The sequence below is a fragment of the Lipotes vexillifer genome, unplaced genomic scaffold (genome assembly GCF_000442215.2).
Source record: "Lipotes vexillifer unplaced genomic scaffold, Lipotes_vexillifer_v1.1 scaffold164, whole genome shotgun sequence".
Lineage (NCBI taxonomy): Eukaryota > Metazoa > Chordata > Mammalia > Artiodactyla > Lipotidae > Lipotes > Lipotes vexillifer.
The window spans coordinates 2,999,246-3,017,186 of record NW_006789313.1 but is presented as its reverse complement, the minus strand read 5'-3'; the positions used below and the strand labels follow the sequence as shown (position 1 = coordinate 3,017,186).

The following is a 17,941-nucleotide window of genomic DNA, read 5'->3' as shown; positions in this document are numbered from 1 at the left end:
ACTAATGAGACAATGGCCATCAAGTGAACCGGGAAAAAAAATGCCAAGGCATTAAAGATTTACCCAAAAGCAAATGGCCTTTATTCAGTAGAGGCTGCATTAAGTACAATCCACTTAAGTATCTCTTAAACAAAAAACACCTTCTAAAGAAGCTGTGTTGCTTTCTCCCTGCAACACAGAATTGTGAGAAATAAATATTGTTCTTTAACAGAGAAAATTAAAATGTAAGAAAAGCAACACAGTTCTGTCAGTGACAGGGAAATTATAGTATGCTGTAGGTAGGTCACCAAGCAAACTTACCATTCCACTCTCTGCTGGTCCCTCCAGTAAATCACCATCATCACAGTGTATACCTAGACTTGATAAAGAACTTGGGAAAACAGAATTGATGTTAAGGGAAACGTCTCACTTTAGTACTCTGGTTTGTTTTTCTTATTGCCTTAAACTGTGAGACTGTCAACATTCTAAGCAGCTCTTTTATTCCCCTGATTTGAAAAATAATTTGTTGCAGACAATGAAACAGCTTCTTGAGAAAGAAAGGAGAGAAAATCAAGGTCGGGGAAGCCTGTTATTTCTCCATCTCCCCTAGTGCTGTGTCAGTATCTGACAACACCTCCAAACTTACTCTTCTAGAAGCCACCCACCCCCCTACCCCACACCTAGCACCAAATCTAAACTGAAAAAGAAGCACGTATATACTCTATCCATGGGATTGTTGCATAGAAAACTAAGGAAACTCCACACATGGATTCAGGGCTACGACTCATCATATTTGTAGCGTAAGGACTTTTTCCATCTAAGATGTACCATCTTCAATTTAAACATTGTCTCTCCCTTTTTGTGCCGGGTACTTCTGTGGCATGCTCTGGCTGCCTACGCACCCCTAATTCAGTAACCCACGTAGAGTCTCCTTCTGTAGGCGACAATCCGTACTCTGGAATTTTTTTCTTTTTTTGCTACCCCTCATCGAAAATTACTTATACTGCATCTTATTCTCTCAGGTTTAATTGTCTGTCTTCCCCTAGGATGAAAGTTCTACAGGGGCGTTTGTCTGCTTTCTTCACTGGGGATCCCACGCACCTAGAACAGGGTCTGGCACATGGAATGAAAGAACAGACCCACCTATGTCATGATGTCTGTAGCTACTAGAGCTTTCAGAGCCAGATACGGCCAGAGGGAATGGGATCTTTCTCCTACAGACTGTTTGAAACATCTTTCTAAAGTTGGGAACGCATGTTTAAAATATCCTAGCTTCTGTGGGACTTCCCTGGTGGTCTAGTGGTTAAGAATCCACCTTCCAATGCCGGAGACATGGGTTCAATCACTGGTTGGGGAACTAAGATCCTGCATGCCGCGGGGCAACTAACCCCACGCGCTGCAACTACTGAGCCTGCACACCACAACTAGAGAGAAGCCCATGCACCGCAATGAAAAGATCCCGCATGCTGCAGCTAAGACCCGACGCAGCCAAATAAAAAAATAAATAATTTTTATATATATATATATGTTAAAAAAAAAAAAAAAAACCTAGCTTCTCTGGAAAAGGTGGAAGATCGGGTAGCAGTGGCTAGTGCCTTCCCTCTCTTAAATGGGGCATGGCCTTCCCATTTCTCTCCCACTCCCTGGTGGCTTCCCTGCACTGGGATTGTGTCAGTTCCAGTATTGAAGAGTTAGAGATAGAATTTAGGAATGTTAAGATTCTTACACTTGGCCTACAATTACCTTATTTCTTGGTGATGTTGGAACTTGAGTTTGTGACTGCAGTCTTTAAACATTTTCCTTCTAGGTAATGTCTTTTTTGTTTCGCTCAGAGCGTTTTGAGGACTTAAAATTTATGATACATGGTTGGAAATTTCACACATTGTGGCAGGAGAAATACTTTAGGCTGGTAGAGATTCAAGGTCACACCAGGGAGGTGACTGCCTTTTCTGTCTGTACGTAGGCCCTTGGCTTAGGAAGACTTGAGATCTCTAGATTCTTCTCTTTTTCCTGAAGGCTCTTGTCCCCAAAACCCTCAGAGGTTCTGCAGAATGCATTGCCTCTTAGTAATACCTCTTTTTTACATTTGGATGCTGTTTTTTTCCAAATAACCATGTTCATAGAGCTATTGCACAATCTTAATCTCATCTTAATTCAGTTTGGAGAGGGTATTTCTCGTCACTAAATTTATATGCAATGACGGGTTGACCACAGTCTGCTTAGCACAGAGTGCAAGTGGCCAGTTAGAAACACCTGGTGACGGAGAACAACAGCTGTGCTCCAGGAAGATCACTCATGCCTTAAAGGAATTTTCCCCCTTGTTTGGCCATGTGCATAATTAATAATCACTGGATAAGAACAAACCAGTAGTTTGTTTCACATTTGGGGGAACTTGGTAGCCTATGAGAGACGTAAGTCACTTCTCTGTATCTGATTGACTAAGAACCCGACTAATTCACAGAGATTCCTGCTAGGAGGATAGGGGGGAATCATAGCACAAAAGACAGCAATGACTATGACTTTACCGAGAAGGATGTCGTTATCCAAGCCAAATCACTTTAATATAAAAATATATTTTTGTTGAAATTTACTGGACTTAGAGATACTACTATACAACTTTAGCCTGACATTCTTCTTTAGCCTATGTTCATATTCTGAATATAAAGTTTTATGTTTAGGAAACTTAGTATCTCTCTGTTATAAGCAACCATTGTCCAATATATACATTTTTAGCTAAAATAATTTATTTAATATGTGGACACTTTTCCGTGTGTAAGGCACAAAAGAAAACAGGCCAGGTGAAGTGGCTGCTCTCTTGAAGCTTCCATTCAATGTCGTATAATAAACAAATGAGTAACTGCATAGTCTGTCAAGTAGACAGAGGCTATAGGGAAAAGGGTGGGGAGGATACATGGCAAGGAATGGTCTTTAATTTAGCAGGATCAGAGAAGGTGATGTTTGAGCTGAGACCTAATGGAGTGAGGGGCCCAGTCATGCAGAGACTGTGGGCAGGGGGCCCCAGGGAGGAGGAAAGGCAAGTGCAAAGATCCCCAGTGCACGTGCTCAGCGTGCTCCATCAGCCAGCTGGCCAGCCAGGCTGGAAAGGAATGAACATGGGAAGGAGGAGGAGATGTCACAGAGGAGCCAGGGGGTAGACTGGCAGGGCCTCGGGGCCACTGTGAAGACCTCAGAGGTTATGTCAAGAGAGATGGCAAGCTGTTCTGAGCAGGGGAGTAACTTGACAGAATTTACATTTTATCATCAGTGATAAAGTGAATGATGATGAGGTGCCAGTAATACCTGTCACGTCATTTATTGAGCGTGTCTTAGGTGCTAAGGGCTTTACAGGTATTGTCTCATTTAATCTTTATAACAGCTGTATGATGGTAGTCTCTGTGGCTATGCTAAGAGGACAGAGGAGGCCGTAACTACACAGTTGATCATGAGTGACTTGCCTAGTCACACAGGTAGCACATGGCAGAGCTAGGCTTCGTTAAACAGTGATATTTTAAAATCCTTTAATACCTTTCATCAAGTATCACAACATAGGCCCTAGATACAACTGATTTTCTTTTCCCATTCATTTTGCATCATTGTAGCCATAATGAAAGGAATCTTTGTTTTAATTGAAGTATAGTTGATTTACAAAGTTGTGTTATTTTCTCCTCCTCTACAGCAAAGTGATTCAATTATACATATGTATACATTTTTTTAACATCTTTATTGGAGTCTAATTGCTTTACAATGGTGTGTTCGTTTCTGCTGTATAACAAAGTGCATCAGCTCTACATACACATATGTCCCCATATCTCCTCCCTCTTGCGTCTCCCTCCCACCCTCCCTATCCCACCCCTCCAGGTGGTCACAAAGCACCGAGCTGATCTCCCTGTGCTATGCGGCTGCTTCCCACTAGCTATCTGTTTTACATTTGGTAGTGTATATATGTCCGTGCCACTCTCTCACTTCGTCCCAGCTTCCCCTTGCCCTTCCCCGTGTCCTCAAGTCCATTCTCTACGTCTGTGTCTTTATTCCTGTCCTGGCCCTAGGTTCTTCATAACGATTTTTTTCTTTTTTTTTTAAGATTCCATATATATGTGTTAGCATACGGTATTTGTTTTTCTCTTTCTGACTTATTTCACTCTGTATGACAGACTCTAGATCCATCCACCTCACTACAAATAACTCAATTTCGTTTCTTTTTATGGCTGAGTACAATTCCATTGTATATGTGTGCCACATCTTCTTTATCCATTCATCTTTCAGTGGACACTTGGGTTGCTTCCATGTCCTGGCTATTGTAAATAGAGCTGCAATGAACATTGTGGTACATGACTCTTTTTGAATTATGTTTTTCTCAGGGTATATGCCAAAGAGTGGGATAGCTGGGTCGTATGGTAGTTCTATTATTAGTTTTTTTAAGGAACCTTCATACTGTTCTCCATAGTGGCTGTATCAGTTTACATTCCCAACAGGGTTCCCTTTTCTCCACACCTTCTCCAGCATTCATTGTTCATAGATATTTGACGATGGCCATTCTGAGTGGTGTGAGGTGATACCTCATTGTACTTTTGATTTGCATTTCTCTAATGATTTTGATGTTGGGCATCCTTTCATGTGTTTGTTGGCCATCTGTATATCTTCTTTGGAGAAATGTCTGTTTAGATCTTCTGCCCATTTTTGGATTGGGTTGTTTGTTTTTTTGATATTGAGCTGCATGAGCTGCTTGTAAATTTTGGAGATTAATCCTTTGTCAGTTGCTTCATTTGCGAATATTTTCTCCCATTCTGAGGGCTGTCTTTTCATCTTGTTTATGGCTTCCTTTGCTGTGCAAAAGCCTTTAAGTTTCATTAGATCCCATTTGTTTATTTTTGTTTTTATTTCCATTTCTCTAGGAGGTGGATCAAAAAGGATCTTGCTGTGATTTATGTCATACAGTGCTCTGCCTATGTTTTCCTCTAAGAGTTTTATAGTGTCTGGCCTTACGTTTAGGTCTTTAATCCACTTGGAGTTTATTTTTGTGTATGTTGTTAGGGAGTGTTCTAATTTCATTCTTTTACATGTAGCTGTCCAGTTTTCCCAGCACCACTTATGGAAGAGGCTGTCTTTTCTTCATTGTATATTCTTGCCTCCTTTATCAAAAATAAGGTGACCATATGTGCATGGGTTTATCTCTGGGCTTTCTATCCTGTTCCATTGATCTATATTTCTGTTTTTATGCCACTACCATACTGTCTTGATTACTTTCTAGTAGCTTTGTAGTATAGTCTGAAGTCAGGGAACCTGATTCCTCCAGCTCTGTTTTTCTTTATCAAGATTGTTTTGGCTATTCAGGGTCTTTTGTGTTTCCATACAAATTGTGCAATTTTTTGTTCTAGTTCTGTGAAAAATGCCATTGGTAGTTTGATAGGGATTGCACTGAATCTGTAGATTGCTTTGGGTAGTATAGTCATTTTCACAGTGTTGATTCTTCCAATCTAAGAACACGGTATAGCTCTCCACCTGTTTGTATCATCTTTAATTTCTTTCATCAGTGTCTTATAGTTTACTGCTATATGTTCTGCTATGTTCTGCTAATTTTGGATCCTGCTACCCTACCAAATTCATTTATTAACTCTACTAGTTTTCTGGTGGCATCTTTAGAGTTATCTATGTATAGTATCATGTCATCTGCAAACAGTGACAGTTTTACTTCTTCTTTTCTGATTTTGATTCCTTTTCTTTCTTTTTCTTCTCTGATTGCTGTGGCTAAAACTTCCAAAACTATGTGGAATAATAGTGGTGAGAGTGGGCAACCTTGTCTTGTTCCTGATCTTAGTGGAAATGGTTTCAGTTTTCCACCATTGAGAATGATGTTGGCTGTGGGTTTGTCATATATGACCTTTATTATGTTGAGGTAAGTTCCTTCTATGCCTACTTTCTGGAGAGTTTTTTTTTATCATAAATGGGTGTCGAATTTTGTCGAAAGCTTTTCCTGCATCTGTTGAGATGATCATATGGTTTTTACCCTTCAGTTTGTTAATATGGTGTATCACATTGATTGATTTGCATATTTTGAAGAATCCTTGCATTCCTGGGATAAACCCCACTTGATCATGGTGTATGGTCCTTTTAATGTGCTGTTGGATTCTGTTTCCTAGTATTTTGTTGAGGATTTTTGCATCCATGTTCATCAGTGATATTGGCCTGTAGTTTTCTTTCTTTGTGACATCTTTGTCTGGTTTTGGTATCAGGGTGATGGTGGCCTCGTAGAATGAGTTTGGGAGTGTTCCTCCCTATGCTATATTTTGGAAGAGTTTGGGAAGGATAGGTGTTAGCTCTTCACTAAATGTTTGATAGAATTTGCCTGTGAAGCCATCTGGTCCTGGGCTTTTGCTTGTTGGAAGATTTTTTAATCGCAGTCTCAATTTCAGTGCTTGTGATTGGTCTGTTTATATTTTCTACTTCTTCCTGGTTCAGTCTCAGAAGGTTGTGCTTTTCTAAGAATTTGTCCATTTCTTCCAGGCTGTCCATTTTATTGGCATAGAGCTGCTTGTAGTAATCCCTCATGACCCTTTGTATTTCTGCAGTGCCAGTTGTTACTGCTCCTTTTTCATTGCTAATTCTACTGATTTGAGTCTTCTCCCTTCTTTTCTTGATGAGACTGGCTAAAGGTTTATCAATTTTGTTTATCTTCTCTAAGAACCAACTTTTAATTTTTTTTGATATTTACTATTATTTCCTTCATTGCTTTTTTATTTATTTCTGATCTGATCTTTATGATTTCTTTCCTTCCGTGAAGTTTGGGGGGTTTTTGTTCTTCTTTCTCTAATTGCTTTAGGTGTAACGTTAAGTTGTTTATTTGAGATGTTTCTTGTTTCTTGAGGTAGGATTGTATTGCTCTAAACTTCCATCTTAGAACTGCTTTTGCTTCATCCCATAGGTTTTGGGTTGTCGTGTTTTCATTGTAATTTGTCTCTAGGTATTTTTTGATTTCCTCTTTGATTCCTTCAGTGATCTCTTGGTTATTTAGTAATGTACTGTTTAGCCTCCATGTGTGTGTATTTTTTACAGATTTTTTTCCCCGTAATTGATATCTAGTCTCATAGCATTGTGGTAAAAAAAAAAATACTTGATACAATTTCAATTTTCTTAAATTTACCAAGGCTTGGTTTGTGACCCAAGATATGATTTATCCTGGAGAATGTTCCATGAGCACTTGAGAAGAAAGTGTATTCTGTTGGTTTTGGATGGAATGTCCTGTAAATATCAATTAAGTCCATCTTAAGCATGGACTTTAATGATGCCAATTAAGCATTATTTAAAGCTTGTGTTTCCTTATTTGTTTTCATTTCGGATGGTCTGTCCACTGGTGAAAGTGGGGTGTTAAAGTCTCCTACTATGATTGTGTTACTGTCATTTCCCCCGTTTATGGCTGTTAGTATTTGCCTTATGTATTGAGGTGCTCCTACGATGGGTGCATAAATACTTACAACTGTTATATCTTCTTCTTGGACTGATCCCTTGATCATTATGTAGTGTCCTTCTTTGTCTCTTGTAATAGTCTATATTTTAAACTATTTTTTTTTTCTTTTTTTTTTTTGCGGTACGCAGGCCTCTCACTGTTGTGGCCTCTCCCGTTGTGCAGCGCAGGTTCCGGACGTGCAGGCTCAGCGGCCACGGCTCACGGGCCCAGCCGCTCCGTGGCATGTGGGATCTTCCCGGACTAGGGCACGAACCCGTGTCCCCTGCGTCGGCAGGTGGACTCTCAACCACTGTGCCACCAGGGAAGCCCTAAAGTCTGTTTTATCTGATAGAAGAACTGCTACTCCAGCTTTCTTTTGATTTCCATTTGCATGGAATATCTTTTTCCATCCCCTCACTTTCAGTCTGTATGTGTCCCTAGGTCTGAAGTGGGTCTCTTGTAGACAGCATATACACAGGTCTTGCTTTTGTATCCATTCAGCCAGTCTATGTCTTTTGGTTGGAGCATTTAATCCATTTACATTTAAGGTAATTATCGATATCTGTGTTCCTATTACCATTTTCTTAATTGTTTTGGGTTTGTTATTATAGGTCTTTTCCTTCTCTTTTGTTTCCTGCCTAGAGGAGTTCCTTTAACATTTGTTGTAAAGCTGGTTTGGTGGTGCTGAATTCTCTTAGCTTTTGCTTGTCTGTAAAGGTTTTAATTTCTCCGTCGAATCTGAATGAGATCCTTGCTGGGTAGAGTAATCTTGATTGTATGTTTTCCCCTTTCATCACTTTAAATACGTCCTGCCACTCCCTTCTGGCCTGCAGAGTTTCTGCTGAAAGATCATCTGTTAACCTTATGGGGATTCCCATGTATGTTATTAGTTGTTTTTTCCCTTGCTGTTTTTAATATGTTTTCTTTGTATTTAATTTTTGATAATTTGATTAATATGTGTCTTGGCGTGTTTCTTCTTGGATTTATCCTGTATGGGAGGGACTCTCTGCGCTTCCTGGACTTGATTAACTATTTCCTTTCCCATATTAGGGAAGTTTTCAACTATAATCGCTTCAGATATTTTCTCAGTCCCTTTCTTTTTCTCTTCTTCTTCTGGGACCCTGATAATTCAAATGTTGGTGCGTTTAATGTTGTCCCAGAGGTCTCTGAGACTGTCCTCAATTCTTTTCATTCTTTTTTCTTTATTCTGCTCTGCAGTAGTTATTTCCACTATTTTATCTTCCCGGTCACTTATCCGTTCTTCTGCCTCAGTTATTCTGCTATTGATTCCTTCTAGAGAATTTTTTATTTCATTTATTGTGTTGTTCAGCATTGTTTGCTTGCTCTTTCGTTCTTCTAGGCCCTTGTTAAACGTTTCTTGTATTTTCTCCATTCTATTTCCAAGATTTTGGATCATCTTTACTATCACTACTGTGAATTCTTTTTCAGGCAGACGGCCTATTTCATTTGTTTGGTCCGGTGGGTTTTTACCTTTCTCCTTCATCTGCCCTGTGTTCTCTGTCCTCTCATTTTGCTTAACTTACTGTGTTTGGGGTCTCCTTTTTGCAGGCTGCAGGTTTGTCGTTCCCATTGTTTTTGGTGTCTGTTCCCAGTGGGTAAGGTTGGTTCAGTGGGTTGTGTAGGCTTCCTGGTAGAGGGGACTAGTACCTGTGTTCTGGTGGATGAGTCTGGATCTTGTCTTTCTGGTGGGCAGGGCTGTGTCTGGTGGTGTGTTTTGGGGTGTCTGTGACTTCATTATGATTTTAGGCAGCCTCTCTGCTGATGGGTGGGGTTGTGTTCCTGTCTTGCTAGTTGTTTGGCATAGGGTGTCCAGCACTGTAGCTTGCTGGTCGTTGAGTGGAGCTGGGTCTTAGCATTGAGATGGAGATCTCTGGGAGAGTTTTCACTGTTTGATATTACGTGGAGCCGGGAGATATCTGGTGGACCAATGTCCTGAACTTGGCTCTCCCACCTCAGATGCACAGGCCTGACACCCGGCCGGAGCATCAAGACCCTGTAAGCCACACGGCTCAGAGGAAGAGGGAGAAAAAAGAAAGAAAGGAAGGAAGGGAGGGAGGGAGGAAAAATAAAGTTATTAAAATAAAAAATAATTATTAAACATATTAAAAATTTTTTAAGTAATTAAAAAAAGAAAAGAAAGAGGAGAGCAACCAAACCAAAAAACAAATCCACCAATGATAACAAGTGCTAAAAACTATACTAAAAAAAAAAACGAACAGACAAAACCCTAGGACAAATGGTAAAAGCAAAGCTATACTGACAAAATGACACAAAGAAGCATACACATACATACTCACAAAAAGAGGAAAAGGTAAAATATATATATATTGTTGCTCCCAATATTCACCACCTCAATTTTGGGATAATTCGTTGTCTATTCAGGTATTCCACAGATGCAGGGTACAGCAAGTTGATTGTGGAGATTTAATATGCTGCTCCTGAGGCTGCTGGGAGATATTTCCCTTTCTCTTCTTTGTTCGCACAGCTCCTGGGGTTCATCTTTGGATTTGGCCCCGCCTCTGCGTGTAGGTCGCCTGAGGGCGTCTGTTCTTCGCTCAGTCAGGACGGGGTTAAAGTAGCAGCTGATTAGGGGACTCTGGCTCACTCAGGTGGGGGGAAGGGAGGGGTATAGAATGCAGGGCCAGCCTGCGGCGGCAGAGGCCAACACGACGTTGCAACAGCCTGAGGCGCGCTGTGTGTTCTCCCGGGGAAGTTGTCTCTGGATCACGGGACCCTGGCAGTGGCGAGCTGCTCAGGCTCCCAGGAGGGGAGGTGTGGGTAGTGACCTGTGCTTGCACACAGGCTTCTTGGTGGCTGCAGCAGCAGCCTTAGCATTTCATGCCCGTCTCTTGTGTCCACGCTGATAGCCGTGGCTTGCGCTCATCTCTGGAGCGCGTTTAGGCAGTGCTCTGAATCCCCTCTCCTCGCGCACCCCGAAACAATGGTCTCTTGCCTCTTAGACAGGTCCAGGCTTTTCCCCCTACCTTCTTTTTTATTTTTTAATATTCTTTTCCATTACATTTATCACAGGATATTGAATATAGTTCCATGTGCTATATAGGAGGACCTTGTCATTTATCCATTATATATATACTAGTTTGCATCTGCTAATCCCAAACTCCCCCTCCATGCCTCCTCCATACCCTTCCCCCTTGGCAACCACATGTCTGTTCTCTGTGTCGGTGAGTCTGTTTCTGTTTCATAGATAAGTTCATTTGTGTCATATTTTAGATTCCACATGTGATATCATATGGTGTTTGTCTTTCTCTTTCTGTCTTACTTCACTTAGTGTGATAATCTCTAGGTCCATCCATGTCGCTGCAAATGGCATTATTTCATTCCCTTTTATGGCTGAGTAATATTCCATTGTATATATGTACCATACCTTCTTTATCCATTCATCTGCTGATGGATATTTAGGTTGTTTCCATGTGCTGGCTACTGTGAATAGTGCTGCAATCAACATTGGGGTTGCATGTTATCTTTTTGAATTATAGTTTTGTCCAGATATATGCCCAGGAGTAGGATTGCTGGATCATATGGCAATTCTATTTTTAGTTTTTTGAGGAACCTCCATACTGTTCTTCATAATAGCTGCACCAACTTACCTTGCCACCAACAGTGTAGGAGGGTTCCCTTTTCTCCACACCCTCTCTAGCATTTGTTATTTGTATACTTTTCAGTGATGGCCATTCTGACTGGTGTGAGGTAGTTTTAATCTCTGATCTCATTGTAGTTTTCATCTTTTATGTGCCTGTTGGCCAGCTGTATGTCTTCTTTGGAGAAATGTCTTAGGTTTTCTGCCCATTTTTCGATTAGGTTACTTGTTTTTTTGTCGTTGAGTTGTATGAGCTGTTTGTATATTTTGGAAATTAAGCCCCTGTTGATCACATCTTTTGCAAGTATTTTCTTCCATTCTGTAGGTTGTCTTTTCATTTTGTTTATGGTTTCCTTCACTTTGCAAAAGCTTGTAAGTTTGACTTGGTCCCATTTGTTCATTTTTGCTTTTATTTCTGTTGCCTTGGGAGACTTACCTAAGAAAACATTGGTACCATTTATGTCAGGGAATGTTTTGCCTATGTTCTCTTCTAGGAGTTTTATGGTATCATGTCTTATATTTAAGTCTTTAAGCCATTTTGAGTTTATTTTTGTGTATAGTATGAGGGTGTGTTCTAAGTTCATTGATTTGCATGTGGCTGTCCAGCTTGCTGGACAACTTACTGAAGAGACTTTTTCCCATTGTATATCCTTGTCTCCTTTGTCAAAGACTATTTGACCATAGGTGTGTGGGTTTAATTCTGGACTCTCTATTCTTTTTCATTGATCTATATGTCTGTTTTTGTGCCAATACCATGCTGTTTCGATTACTGGAGCTTCGTACTATTGTCTGAAGTCTGGGAGGGTTATGCCTCTTGCTTTTTTCTTTTTCCTCAGGATTACTTTGGCAATTTTGGGTCTTTTATGATTCCATAGAAATTTTAGGATTATTTATTATAGTTCTGTGAAAAATGTCATGGGTAGTTTGATAGGGGTCACTTTAAATCTGTAGATTGCTTTGGGTAGTATGGCCATTTTAATGATATTAATTCTTCCAACCCAAGAGTATGGGGTATCTAAATGAAAGGAATCTTAAGGCTCATAGAGATTATGACTTGATGATTTTTCTAGACATTTTTAAGATGACTCGTGTAAGAGTTGTATTATCATATATGACAGTATTATCTTTTTTTTTATTGGAGTATAGTGGCTTTACAATGTTGTGTGTGTTTATACTGTAGAGCAAAGTGAATCAGCTATACGTATACATGTATCCCTTCTTTTTTGGATTTCCTTCCCATATAGGTCACCATAGTGCACTGAGTAGAGTTCCCTGTGCTATACAGTAGGTTCTCATTAGTTACCTATTTTATACATAGTATCAACAGTGTACATATGTCAATCCCCATCTCCCAATTCATTCCACCCCACCTTCCCCCTTGGTATCCGTATCTCTACATCTGTGTCTCTATTTCTGCTTTGCAACTGAGATCACCTATACAACTTTTTTAGATTCCACACATATACATTAGTATACGATATTTGTTTTTCTCTTTCTGACTTACTTCTGACTTACTTTCTCTCTCTGACTTACTTCACTCTGCATGACAGTCCATCCACGTCTCTACAAATGACCCAGTTTCGTTCCTTTTAGTGGCTGAGTACTATTCCATTATATATATGTACCACATATTCTTTATCCATTCCTCTGTTGATGAAATAGCTCATGCAGCTCAATATCAAAAAAGCAAATAGGGGCTTCCCTTGTGGCGCAGTGGTTGGGAGTCCGCCTGCTGATGCAGGGGACGCAGGTTCACGCCCCGGTCCGGGAGGATCCCACGTGCCGCGGAGCGGCTGGGCCCGTGAGCCATAGCCGCTGGGCCTGCACGTCCAGAGCCTGTGCTCCGCAGCAGGAGAGGCCGCAGCACTCAGAGGCCCGCGTACCGCAAAAAAAAAAAAAAAAAAAAGCAAATAACCCAATCAAAAAATGGGTGGAGGACCTAAATAGACATTTCTCCAAAGAAGACATACAGGTGGCCAACAAACACATGAAAAGAGGCTCAACATCACTAATTACTAGAAAAATGGAAATCAAGACTACAATGAGGTATCACCTCACACTGATCAGAATGGCCGTCATCCAAAAATCTACAAATAATAAATAAAGGGAACCCTCTTGCACTGTTGGTGGGAATGGTAAATTGATACAACCACTATGAAGAACAGTATGGAGGTTCCTTAAAAAACTAAAAATAGAACTACCATATGACCCAGCAATCCCACTACTGGGCATGTACCCAGAGAAAACCATAATTCAAAAAGACACATGCACCCCAATGTTTATTTTCTGATCAGAGAGAAGAATATGTAAAAGAACCACCCCCAAATGAAACCTCCCAGTTTCCCTGTGGTCCCTACGGAGTGTGGGTTCTTAATCTGTAAATTCAGAATTCTACCTCAGCATCGTTGATTTCCTTAGTAATTTTAAGTATTTTTTCGGTGCATTTAAAAACATTCTCAGAAAAGAGACCGTAGGCTTCCCTAGACCATAGGTGTAGAGACAGAGTATGCGAGGATTACAGTGAATTCCTTTGAATCTGAGCAGAACTACTGCAGGTGGTACTGGGTTTATTTTGTGGTAGTGGTTGTTGTGGGGAAAGGGGGAGTGCTGAGCACATGCCAAGGCTCCCAAAGAGGCCAGCTATAGCTAGGCTGACCATGTGATCCAGCCTGGCCAGGTATGTTACAATTTAAGCCTTGGCCCAGAGTAATTAGTAATATTCCCCCCTTTCAAAACTATCCCAGAGAGAACCATGAATTATATGACCACCATTAGCTATAGCTGTTATCAAGAAAGCCATGGTAGTGGATGTAGTGAATTGAGTACAATTGCCTTCCAACCCCTGAATTCGGATTTATTTTGATAATGAATGGGTATAATCAAAGTTAGAACATTACACAAAGGATATGCTGGAAGAAAATACTATTTTAACCATAATTATTTCTTTCACAGCCAAAAAAGAGCATACAGTGGAAGAAAGTCACTTGGAGAATGCACAGAAAAGGTAAGCAGATCTGAATTGGCCCCAAGTCTTTCTTTGCCTAGCCATTCTTTTGTTATTATCAAGAACCATCAACACCAACCATCTCCAGAACTTTTTCATCTTCTCTGAAGGCAAACTCTGTACTCATTAAACCATAACTCCCCCGTTCTCTCCTTCCTTCAGCCCCTGGCAACCGCCATTCTACTCTCTGTCTCTGTGACTCTGACTGCTCTAAGGTACCTCATGTAAGCAGAATCATACAGAATGTTTCCCTTTTATAATTGGCTTATCTCACTTAGCAAAATGAATGACTAGCCATTCTTCTGACCCCCATCTGCTAAGACTCTGCATCCAGAAGCAATAAGAGTCTAGGGAGAGCTAGAGTGAAAGCTCCAGGAATAGGACTTGGCCATAGTTTTCCTCAAGAAGCAGGGAATCATCCAGAAGTGACTCCCCTGCCTCAGGAGTCAGGACACCATTTCCAGCTGTTTGCCTCTTCTCCACTGCTCTGCTCCTAAACACTTCACGGACGCTGGGAACAGCGGGATCCTTCTTAGTGTTACAACTAGATTAAACCATTTATTCCAAACACCTAGGAGACATATGTCTTTCCTCAGATCCTGGAGCATATTGTAAACGAGGGACAAATGGGGAGAAGGGACTTTCCTCTCTATGTGCACAGAAAAGGGGAAGAGACCCCAGAGGTCTTCTATTCAACCTCCCACCTACCTCAGGCCTCTTCTGTGTTCTTCCCTCTCTTAATAGACACCCAAGCGGAACCATCCACCTCACCTGGTAGAGCCCAGTAATCATTGGCTGTGATCCCTCATGGGGGTCTTTCTTTTTTCCAGTTGACCAGGTTAGTCAGCTTGGCTCTCCCTCCCTCTTAGAAAGGTGAGGGGGGAATACACTGAGGCTTTCTCATATCCAGGGCTGAGAGCTGAGATCAATTTTGCTGGGACCAGTTCTACAAGTACTAGAAAGTTAAATAAGAGATAAGGACAGGAAACAGTAGATAAGGGAAAATGAGCTTTACCAATGTGTGAGGAGGGGATTTCATTAAATGCAAGTGAACAAGTTCTAGAAATGAACGTTTTTCCTCCCGTCTCACCACAATTTCCGCGAGTACTGAAAGCCTATAGTCAGTGCTGTCTGTTCTGCCTTGACAGACACTGACATTTTGCCCTGCTTCCCGCTGTAAGTGCCAATAGAATAAATATGGAGGAGGAAGCAAGGCGAGGGCAAATCTTGCATCTTTCTAAGGGCAGACGTGTTCTTGGTCATGATTATCATCTCTCCATGATAATCTTTGACAGCCAAGACAATCACATGATTCTGTTTATAGATTTTTAGGCTGTTCCCCTTTATTGGCCTTATCCCCTGTAGAGCTTACATGATCCCTGTAGTAAGCTTCCCTTCGTCGGTGTGTAAAGCTGGTGTGTCTGTGTTATAGACGTATCCCATAGGCATAAAAAGGACCATCAACACATGGGTATCAGGCCGAGCAGAATTTCACTTTCTAAGGTGGATGTCAAATTTCTAATTCTTCAGGATTCTTGCTTCAGGAAAAGGGGGCCCTTGTGAGAGGGGCTGAAGTTGCTGCTGTGCGTTAGCTATGCTGAGGGGGGGGGTCATAAATTTCGGTTGTCAGCGTTTTCCGTGACTTTGTGGTGAAGGTAGTCTAGCTTTCATGTCATACATGAAATATGTTAGATCCCATCTTTAATGTAGAAACCACAGTTGTTTGGTTACAGTCTTGAAGGAGGTTGGTGGTCAGTGTTGCAACATTCGAGTGAGATTTAGGAAATTCTTATGTTGTATTCTCAAGAGAAACAATTTACTCTGAGGCTAAGGAATATTTGCTTTTCCTCAGCAGTTTCTAAAGGCATGCATGAGGGGCAATAAGCGGATATGTTCCGCCCTGGCATCTCAACACTGCAAAAGTAAAACCGTTCCCTTTGCCGTGGGCTCTTTGATATAATCATTGGCTGAACTCTCAAAATGTTTAGCTGAATCGAAAAGATAGAAATCAGACAAGGAATTATAGCAGAGAGAAAAGGAGTCAGGGAACAGTTGAGAGTGAAGCAGAAAAGTTTTATAGAACACAACATATGATGAGAAATAAATCTTTTCAATGTTGAAAGCTATTTTAGTTATCTGCTGAGAAACAGAAATTTCAAACAGCACGATTGCCCCTTTGTCTCTTGGAGGAAATTCCAATATTGTTGTCAAATAACAGCAGTTTTCATGCCCAAATTTCAGACGGTTTTCAATAATCAGTCTTCTGTGAATCAAAATTAAATTTGAAAGGAAGAGAGTTGTGTTTGGAGTGGGACTGGGTGGGTGGGGAGGAACGTAGTCTAGACCTTATCAGATAGTTGTAGGTTCATATTCTAGCTTTTGGCTTTTCCTGGAACAAAGGGAAACCCAATAAGACACACATCCTCAGAGTGACTTTGTTAAAGTGGCAGAGTGCCAAAGCCAGGCCATCCTCTGCAAATCTGTTTGCTTTGGTTCTCCTGAAGGGGTTCACTTAAACACATAGGGGGGAAGAATGCTGAAATTCACTATTTCCTTTAGGTTTCATACTCTCTGAGGGTTAGCAAGCAGGGCGTCCCAGATTCCCCGGGGGAGAGGTGGTGAGGATACATCGTTCAATTCAGAGTTGGGAAAAGTGTGGCCCACAGGATGATGACATGCTTTTCTCAAGCTCTGTGATAACCCACCAAACAATTCTGTCATTCTCTGAAACTGTACCATCCTTGCAACATCTTGGTCTCACAGTCGACACTCCAAATAACGCTGGAACTGCTGGCATTGAAGCACAGTGAGCGGAGTTTCTGTGCTCTTCACTATGTCATCCTGGAAAATAGGAAGATAATTTGCTCCTCTGAATACTAAAAGTGAAGACTTTCTCTTCTCTATTCATTGCACAAGTAAATATGTTTCTTTGTTGAAGGTAAACATAATGAAGAGACAAGAATAATGATGTGCTTTGCTGGGGGTAACACACATTACGTATGACTTAGGTGGCAACGGTGTCTAACGTGGAAACAGACCAAAGCATGACTATTTTATTTCTTAAGTGCCTGGGTCAGTGAGTATGAACAACAGGGGGTGGGTAGAGCAGAAAAAGCATTTCACGGAGAATCAGGGGACCCAACTCTGCCGATGAATAAGGTCATTCCATCTTTCTGGGTCTCTGTTTTCTCAGCTGTAAGATGGGAACATTAGACAGACTGACATGTCCGTCCCTTCCAGTTCTGAAGGCCCGTGACTCCATAAGAAATTCATGGCCTGTTCCTTTAGGTTACAGACCTCTCTGCTTACGAATTTCCATGCTACAGTCAATGTAATTTTCATTTTGAATGAAATAAAAAGTATATTCAGCGTTTTGACCGCCACAGAATTAGGAGTCATGCCTGGGCAAAAGTGGACATTGCTACTTTCTGGTTACGCTCCAAAATATGTGTGTTTGGAATTATAAAGAGAAGTCCCTCAAGAAATTACTGCAATTATTGCCTTTCTCCACCTATGCACTTCTAGTCTTTTAATAACTGGGAGCCAAAATTCCCTGACCAGTAGTTTTAATTTGCATTAAAAACAGATTTATTATTTACAGAAGCACAAAGAATTTATGGGAATCAGAGCTGCAGCTCCAGCTTGGATCTCACCTAATCATAGCCATGGAATCAATTAACAGTTCATCTGTGAAATGTGATAAAATCTTATGAGATACATAGTGCCCAATAACTGAGACTGAGTTGAAAGTATGCTCCATAATAGTAATGGGGCTTCAGGGTTTTACAATCGCCATTGAATAGCGTTCCATTAGAAACTCAGTATTCAGGATGGCCACAAAAAAAAAAAAAAGCTGTGTCTGAACAGATGATAGAGCATTGAGTAATAAACCTGGCCC

The 17,941-nt window shown here is 40.9% G+C and overlaps 1 protein-coding gene across 2 annotated transcripts in view; it reads left to right on the top strand.

Annotated features, from left to right (window-relative positions):
• Nucleotides 1–17,941, top strand: part of FMN1 (formin 1) — a 409,376-nt gene that overhangs the window by 365,264 nt on the left and 26,171 nt on the right. For both annotated transcript variants that reach the window (XM_007462518.1, XM_007462519.1), the window contains one exon: nt 13,992–14,043. In XM_007462518.1, the coding sequence (XP_007462580.1) occupies nt 13,992–14,043 (52 nt within the window). The remainder of the gene's footprint in view (nt 1–13,991; nt 14,044–17,941) is intronic.